Source organism: Rhinopithecus bieti, unplaced genomic scaffold (genome assembly GCF_001698545.2).
Source record: "Rhinopithecus bieti isolate Rb0 unplaced genomic scaffold, ASM169854v2 scaffold_5882, whole genome shotgun sequence".
Classification (NCBI taxonomy): Eukaryota; Metazoa; Chordata; class Mammalia; order Primates; family Cercopithecidae; genus Rhinopithecus; species Rhinopithecus bieti.
Genome location: NW_016805188.1, coordinates 856,570 through 865,239, shown reverse-complemented (window position 1 = coordinate 865,239; position 8,670 = coordinate 856,570). Strand labels below are relative to the sequence as shown.

Sequence of the window (8,670 nt, the reverse complement as noted above, 5' to 3'; positions counted from 1 at the left end):
AAAAAAAAAAAAAAAAAAAAAAAAAAAAAGCCACGGCATCAAAGAAACAACTCGCGGGCGCGCAGGCGCGCATCCACGTCCCAACGCATCCCTAAAAATACCCCTTAGATTCTCAACCTTTCTACTGTTTCGTTGGAGAGCCAGGAAAGAAAAGGTGGGTATCAAGATCTTCTTAAAAAATGTAGTGACGGTGTTTACCAAGGTAAGAAGAAAAAAAAAAATCACTCAATATTTTAGGTACAAGGAGCCAAAGGAAGTTGGCGACGGGGGCAGCGTTTGTGAATATTTATTCACTCAGCCTCCATCAACTTAGTCGGTTTCCCTCTTCAGCTCGACAGTCTCTCTCTTACAAACACACTTTATTGCATTGTTCCCATTCCCAACTACCAGCTTTGGTGCGCGCACACAACACAAGCGCCCACACACACCCTCCCTTTTCTCTGTCGCACAAACACACATATTCACAGCCCTCCTTCCCCAACACCAAACACACTCACCCCCCACCCACCTTAGTCCCTCTTTCCTCCCTAGGTTTGTCAGACTCACAGTTATACTCCCGTACACTCACACCCTTCCCCTCAACACTTAATTGCTCTGTCTACCCCGCTTTGTCGCACACTCAGTTATCCTTTCACACAACCCTCCCTTTTCTGCACTCTCTCCACTCCCCCCTTTACCACACTGTCACAGTTACAGTGTCACACCCACATCCCCCCTCCCTCCCGCTTCCGCAGTGTCCTCTCCTCGGCCTGGTCACACTCGCACACAGTTACATTGTTACACACACACTCACACGCGCGCGCGCGCGCTTTCCGCTTTGTAACACAAGCAGCCGCCCCCGCCCCCTCAGCTCCCACTCCCCTATCCACCACGGCGGCAGGCGGCGGCGCCGATGACCTCACGGCGCGCGCGCCGCGCGGCCCGGCGAGGCCGCAGATTGGCTGGCCGCGCCTCCGCGGCACTTCAAAGCCGGAGAGGGAGCTACAGTTGTGGTGGAATGGGCGGAACTGATCATTGTATTGCACACCTCTAAAAAAACACTGCCTCTGATTTATCAATATAAAAAAGATCCTCTGAGAGGAGGAGGGCACTTTTGTGTGATGGCAACTTCACTTCTAGGGGTGAGTCTCAGGATTTTCTCTTGCTGGTTTAATTAGTTTCCTTTTATTGCCGATTGGAGGGGGTTAAAGTCGCCCCGGCCCGGCCCCGGGGTTTCAGTCTCTCTTTTGGGAGCTTTTTTTTTTTTTCCTTTAAATACAAGTGAGTTTGGAGAAAAGAAAAGGGGAGAAGGGGCAGAGTCACTTTTTTTCAGCGCAGGAAAAGGTTCGAAGGGCGTTTAGACAAGCCACCGCGCAGCGCCTGACTGCTCCCTGCCCGGGAGACCTGCGCCCAGACCATTTTACAGGCACCGATTTCGGGGGTAAAGAGAGCAAGTTTTTCCTACTGGGCAAAGTGCAGATTCTTCCCCTAACCCTTAAAAAAAATTCTGCAGCCCGCCTTGTCTCGCAGGTACGTTGAACTCGTCTCGTTTTTACTATTGTAGATATGCTTTTAAAAAAAGAAAGAAAGAAAGAGTGAGCGCTACAGTTTGACCTCTTTTGGCCTGGGAGAAACAACCCAGGATGGGTTTCTGGGGACCGGAACAGGTTTTTCAAAGCTCTCAGGATTACAGGGGAAGAGCTTCTGAAAGCAATCCAATGGTTTTCCCCCAGGCTTCTCGGCAAAGAAAACTTCCTTCCTTTCCAATCTGGACTTTTTGTTTGTTTGTTACGAAGTGTCTGGGGCCTTGTGTGCAAGAGAGTGTTGTTTTACGTGAGAATACTTGTGAAACTCTTCTTTAGCGTGGTGCTTTGCTCCCGAATCAGACGCCGGCAGCCAAACTTGTCCCCTCCTGTAGAGTAGGAAGCGGCCGGGCACCGGGGCTGTTGGGGGTGCCAGGTGAGTTGGTGGCGGCGCGCCGCAGCGAGAGATGGGGTGCAGTGGGGCGCTTTGGAGGCTACCGGGGGACTGATGCACATTTCTTCCTTTCCTCCCCCCCCACCGGCCCTTTGCCCACCTCCCCTCCCCCACTCCTTCTCTCCTCCTTCTCGCAGGAAGAACCGAGGTTGGGATCGACTCCTCTGGCCATGCTTGCTGCTACCTGTAATAAGATCGGCAGCCCCAGCCCATCTCCCTCCTCCCTCTCGGACAGCTCTTCTTCCTTCGGGAAAGGCTTCCACCCCTGGAAACGCTCCTCGTCCTCTTCTTCCTCCAGCTGCAACGTAGTGGGTTCCAGTCTCTCAAGCTTCGGCGTGTCCGGGGCCTCCAGGAACGGCGGTTCGTCCTCAGCGGCTGCGGCGGCCGCTGCAGCAGCCGCGGCTGCCGCAGCCCTGGTGTCCGACTCTTTCAGCTGCGGCGGCTCGCCTGGCTCCAGCGCCTTCTCCCTCACCTCCAGCAGCGCCGCAGCCGCCGCCGCCGCCGCCGCAGCTGCCGCCTCCAGTTCGCCCTTCGCCAACGACTACTCTGTTTTCCAGGCCCCCGGAGTCTCCGGCGGCAGCGGCGGCGGCGGCGGGGGCGGCGGCGGCGGCTCCTCAGCGCACTCGCAGGACGGCTCCCACCAGCCGGTGTTCATCTCCAAGGTGCACACCTCTGTGGACGGGCTGCAGGGCATCTACCCGCGGGTGGGCATGGCGCACCCGTACGAGTCGTGGTTCAAGCCCTCGCACCCGGGCCTGGGTGCTGCGGGAGAGGTGGGCTCGGCCGGCGCCTCCAGCTGGTGGGACGTGGGGGCCGGCTGGATCGACGTGCAGAACCCGAACGGCGCGGCTGCGCTGCCCGGCTCGCTGCACCCTGCTGCCGGGGGGCTTCAAACCTCGCTGCACTCACCGCTCGGAGGCTACAACTCGGATTACTCGGGCCTGAGTCACTCGGCCTTCAGCAGCGGCGCCTCCTCGCACCTGCTCAGCCCCGCCGGGCAGCATCTCATGGACGGCTTCAAGCCAGTGCTGCCTGGCTCCTACCCGGACTCGGCCCCGTCGCCGCTGGCCGGCGCGGGGGGCTCCATGTTGAGCGCTGGGCCTTCGGCACCGCTGGGGGGCTCCCCGCGCTCCTCAGCTCGCCGCTACTCCGGCCGCGCCACCTGCGACTGCCCCAACTGCCAGGAGGCAGAGCGGCTGGGCCCTGCCGGGGCGAGCTTGCGGCGCAAGGGCCTGCACAGCTGCCACATCCCGGGCTGCGGCAAGGTGTATGGCAAGACTTCACACCTCAAGGCGCACTTGCGCTGGCACACGGGCGAGCGGCCCTTCGTGTGCAACTGGCTCTTCTGCGGCAAGCGCTTCACGCGCTCCGACGAGCTGCAGCGGCACCTGCGGACCCACACCGGTGAGAAACGCTTCGCCTGTCCAGTTTGCAACAAGCGCTTCATGCGCAGCGACCACCTCAGCAAGCACGTGAAGACGCACAGCGGCGGCGGCGGCGGCGGCTCGGCGGGCTCAGGCAGCGGCGGCAAGAAGGGCAGCGACACCGACAGCGAGCACAGCGCCGCGGGCAGCCCGCCCTGCCACTCCCCAGAGCTGCTGCAGCCCCCCGAGCCCGGGCACCGCAATGGCCTAGAGTGACGCCCACCCTGCGCCCGCCTCTCTCCCCGACCTCCTCCCACCGAGTCCTCTTGGGCCCTGTCTGTCCCGACTTCGACTCCAGCCTCTCCCTATTGCATCCGACTCGCTCTCTGTCTCTTTCTGTTTCTGCCCCTCCTCTTCCTTCTGTGACTTAACTTTGTAAAGGGGATATGGACATGTAAGTAAAACTCATCCTGTCCCAGGCCCTGGCTTTCCCTTTCCGCGGGTAACGCTGTCTGAACCCGGTGCAGCTGTAACCCGCGCCTCGCCGGGCCTTTATTTCTCGTTCTCCCCTCCTTGTCCTCCCCTTCTCCACCCCCAGGTTGTGATGGGCGTAACTTTTAGAGGGAAGCGGCCACTGGAGGTAGAGCTGGACTAATCCAGTGCCTGGTAGACTGCGGGCCTCGGCACGGGCAGGAGCGGCCCGGCTGAGCAAGCCTGAGCCCGAGCATTGGGGAGGGCGAGGCTGGAGGCCTGGGCAGAACAGCGCCACCGGGCTGACCTAGCCGCTGACCTAGGCACCTCGACTTCGGAGCACCCTGCCAGGCCCCTGGGCATCGCCGGACGCCCTGCGCAGGCTGTCGGTGCTTGGTGGGGTGTCCTTTTGGCAGCACCGAGACCCAGAGTTTGCAGAGTTTAGATCTCCCAATGTCAGCTCTGCCTCTTTTTCTTTGTTCCTGAGGTGGAACCGATGCAAGTTTCAGCAAAGGGCAGTCTTGTCGAATCGCTGCAGCAGCTTTCTTTCATCTTTATAGCATATATTTTATTTTTAACTAAAAAACTGAGGGGAAAATAGCAACCTTCCACTTGGTTTCCCTTCTATGATAGTTTTTTCCTCTAACGGAGAGCAATTCTTTCTCTCGAAACTGCTAGTATTGATCCCAAAGTTACTTTGACCGCATTAACTTATGGGGTGGGGGCGGGGTGAGGGTAGGTGTTTTTTTCTTATGCAAAAATACTCCTTTCCGGTGAGACCAGATTAACTATCTCCATGTTTGTCCTTTTCTACCTCGTTTTTTCACCACTCCCAAACATAACCTCCCAATCTTTTTTTTTTTGTTAATCCGGCCGTCAATTTGTATAGTACCCATTTCTGTAAATTCTTGCAATACATTGAAGATCGTAGGGTTACACTTTTTTTGTGTGATTTAAACTTACAAACAAGTGAAGAAGCTATCATTTATTTCAGACGAGGCTGTAGTTTAAATGCCAAAAAAGGGGAAATAGGAAAATAAAAAAGAACCTTTGTAAAATAATCTGAACCTAATGGTTTGTACAACTGGAGAATCGTTCTAGATTAGTTACCAATTAAATATAACTCCACCAGTGTAAGGGTGTGAGGTACAGTTGTCCAGGAGATGATTTTGTATAGTATTTTTCTTGTACATTACTTCCAGTAAATATTTGAAAATATATTGAAGTAAACTTTTTTTTTTTTTGTCACAAGAAAATTAAGAGTTATTGTTGCAGTTCTGATGAGCTGCAGGTTTTTTGAACTCACTTCTGGAGGTGCAGAGCCACAAACGCACTTTCGGGGCCTAGTTTTGCTCAAATATGAATTTAGATAGGTATCAAGCTGTAACTAAGACAATATTTGATAAATGTTGGATGACATTTAATTTAATGGAGCATGTACTTATTTGCATTTGCTGGCAGTTCAGGCATAGTTAAAGTGAGAGTTCTCCTATATTTCATAATAAGTGGGTCTGCCAAAACCCATGTATTAAATAAATTGTCCAAGTGAAACTCAACTAACTTTGACCTTTGTGTATTTCCTGAAGGTAATATTGTTAACTGTTAATAAATACTTCTGACACTACATTTAAATGTTTGCAGATTCTGCAAACTAATTGCTCACTGTAATGTTGAAATAATTTGGATATTTCACATTGAAATGAAAAGCCTTTCTCTGGAGCATTTTAGATTTGCATTTTAAATGCATGAAATGTAATTGATTTATTTGTAATATTTTAAATGGTATTAATAAACTCAGATAAAAGACTAGGCTAGTTAATCTGTATTTTTTCCCCTTTTTAAACTATGGACATGTGCATTTTATCTTCAGTTAATTTCTAATTTAAACAAAATATAACCCTGTTGTGGTAATATTTAAATAATTACCTTTAAGATGTTAGATGGAAAGATCTATTTGGCAAAGCTGTGTTTTCTCTGTTTACCAAGATAAAGATTATAGTGTCTAAGGAATGTAATTGATTATTTACCAGTAGATTTAGCTCATAGCATCAGGATTTACTGACCTCTTAAAATTTGTACTAAGTCACAATTCAAAGAAATTTCACCATTCTCTTTCCTTCTCAGTCTCCAGAAGGAGTCAGGTTGTTGGCCATTGATTGCATGTAGTATTTAAAAAGCCAAGCCTTACATTGGAAGATCAGTACATCTAAAATAAAAACGTGGGTTTGGGGACAACTTTTGTTGTTAGGAGGTGGAGGAGGTCAAGCTAATAAAAGCTTGTTTTTGGCATTCCAAGTCTTAGCTAAAGATTATGTAGAGGTAAATATCAGTAGTAGATTCCTGTTGAAATGAGTTATTTGTTCTTTAAAAGTCTCTAAACAGCCACCAAAGAAAGGGAAGGTTAAACCTTAATCTATTTACTAGGCTATTGTTCATAGGTGTCAATGATGCCAATAAAAAATATTGTCTTGTTATGTCTAAGTGCATTTAAGCAATGGGTGTTCCTTGAGCCATACTTTGAAACATAAAATACTTTAAATGTTGACTGATGTTATATCACTATTTCACTATTAGATTAATATTATTATTTTGAATCAAATTGAATAAAAAGTTAGCGTGTTCAGATTCTTACAAGTTTAGCTTCTTTCTTTCTGTTTGCAATCTCCCCACCCTAAGTATAGTCTTGGTATACATCTTGAACTGAACATTTTCCATTGAAATCTATATATGGTAATTATAATACATAGAAACAAGTGAAAATACAAAGTGATATGAGCATTGTAAATTGAGAGGAAAAAGCAATTAGGGATAAAAGATGTTTTAGAATAATGTAGCTCATGTCCAAGTAGGTGACACCTTTAATCCTGCTATCTATAAAGGTATTTGAGGCCTCCAGTCTCTATGGTTTCAGACAAACAAGTTAACTCTGATTCTTTGGTATACTGTAGTTCTAAATAATGGATTTTAAAAGTAAAATAGTTTCTTTCTGTCACTTTCTTCCTAGGAATAACAAGCAGAACACAGTTTAAGTGTTGTTTCTTTTTTATTGAAAGTTGCAGTGCTGAGGGATTCGGAAAGAGGGATTCTGAAGGAGTTAAATGTAGTGGCAGGTAAGAGGAAAGCTGCTTGGTACATTTATAATATCAGTTGCATTACATGCAGAATCAACATTGATTTAAGAGGTGGGTTATGACAATGAGAAATATTGTCTGGAAGAAGATTTCTTTGGGGTAATTGAAGGGGGACTTTTTTCTGCTGTACAGATGTGCAAACTTTCACTTTGTCTTCCTTCTGGCTCCTCACCCTTCCAGCTTTACTTGGTTTGTTTTGGTGGTTATTGAACAGTATTTCTAGCTTAATTTTCTGCAGGGTGGGCAGGGTTCTCCTTTTTTGGGATGAGCATCCTCTTGGGAAAACAGATGAAGTACCAAATTGTGATTTTTTTTTTTTTTTTTCCTGCTTTGTCCCTGATAAAGCACCTCCTAGCAGTAGCTGGAGGCTCACTCAAGTGAAGTCAAAGGCCAGGTCTCACTTTGAACCAAGGGACAAGCTTCCAGTCTGGCAGATCAAGATAGAGTTAAACTAGTTGTTGACCCAGAGGTCAGGCCAGCATATATCAGCCCACCCTCCAGAGTCTGGAAAGGGCTGCCAATCCAACCATTTCCATTTCCTACCTCATCTCTTCTACAAACTTGAATGTTTCTTCCCTATTCCGCTTTCTCCTTTTTTGGCTCCTTCACCTTCTCTCTCTGGATGATCTCTTTCACTGAGAAATGTGACCATGATTTGTTGAGGCTGGATTATCAACTGAAATATTTTATGTGAGAAACTTGATTTAAACCAATGTGATGACTTCCTCTCAGAACAACTGATGCTGGAAAAAGCTCCTGAATGAGTTTGCCTTCCTTCCACCCTGCTCCTACCCCAATCTTGGCATAACTTCTCAACTGGGCTTCTTTTGGTTAGAGAATGCTGAAATTAAAATTTAAAGACAAGCAGGTGATGAGATTGGATTCCTGAGTAGGCAGATCAATAATTTTGCTATCATTTTCATCTCTTTCATGGATCTTTTGGTGAGATTGTTGAATGGAATGCTACAGAAGGCTTGTAGAGGAATTTTTTAAAAAATAAATATTTTATTGTAGAGGATTAGCTCAAAGGTCAGATGATCTTTTGGCTGGTAAATTAAGGCAGAAAAGGAGGGAAAAAAGTGTGGATTTGATTATTATCTGGTTACCTAAGATGGTAAAGACAAACATTATCATCAAAGAATTTAAAAATTTTGCTCAGCGTTTTGTATGAACAGCCTCAAAAAAGGATTGATTTGATGCAGGTATTTTGAATAAACTGTGGTTGTTCATTTTACTACTGATTTTTGCTGCTTCTGTCCAAACAGGCATTATTTCTCTTTACACCCCTAAGAAAAACCCAGATATTACCAATGTCTTTATCTTTCTCTCTCTTTTTAAAAGTATGGTTTCCACAGCTCCTTCCTTTCTTCCTTCCTCCCTCCCTTCCTTCCTTCCCTTCTTCTTTCTTTCCTTCCCTTCTTCCCTCCCTCCCAATTTACCTCCCTCCCAATCTCCCTCCTTTTTAAAAAATGGTGCAGAAGATCAATTCTGTGCCTGTATTTCAAGAAAATGGTGTTAAAGTAAGGAATTGAAATAGAGTAATGCTGTACCCATTTTAAAGTCAGGGCTTTGGTTCTGGGTGGCGTCTTTTGAAGACTGCTCAATATACAATAGTTGATGTTATTTTAAAAATAAGATTCGAAATTTTCTCCCTATTTATTGCCTGCTTCCGGATTAAAGGAAAGCCGCTAATTCCTTGCCATCCTGGACCCTAGCCGCTGCGATTTAAGGGGATGCGTGTCAGTGGC

General features: G+C 47.6%; 1 protein-coding gene across 2 annotated transcripts; it reads left to right on the top strand.

The window, feature by feature from the left end:
- The first annotated feature begins 1,010 nt into the window (after nt 1–1,010).
- SP8 (Sp8 transcription factor) lies at nt 1,011–5,603 on the top strand. Of its 2 annotated transcripts, XM_017871543.1 has the most exons (3): nt 1,011–1,121; nt 1,842–1,938; nt 2,094–5,603. In XM_017871543.1, exon 3 carries the CDS (start codon nt 2,127–2,129, stop codon nt 3,594–3,596), a length of 1,470 nt encoding a protein of 489 aa, XP_017727032.1. In that variant the 5' UTR covers nt 1,011–1,121; nt 1,842–1,938; nt 2,094–2,126; the 3' UTR covers nt 3,597–5,603. The 2 variants fall into 2 exon arrangements, with proteins under 2 accessions (XP_017727032.1, XP_017727031.1); XM_017871542.1 differs by lacking the exon at nt 1,842–1,938 and having other exon boundaries at nt 1,017–1,121.
- The last annotated feature ends 3,067 nt before the right edge of the window (nt 5,604–8,670 follow it).

Coding starts and splice junctions, on each gene's coding strand:
- SP8 (XM_017871542.1), top strand. CDS start 1,101: ATGGCAACTTCACTTCTAGGG. Junction 1,122..2,093: donor TGGCAACTTCACTTCTAGGG/GTGAGTCTCAGG, acceptor TCCTTCTCGCAG/GAAGAACCGAGGTTGGGATC.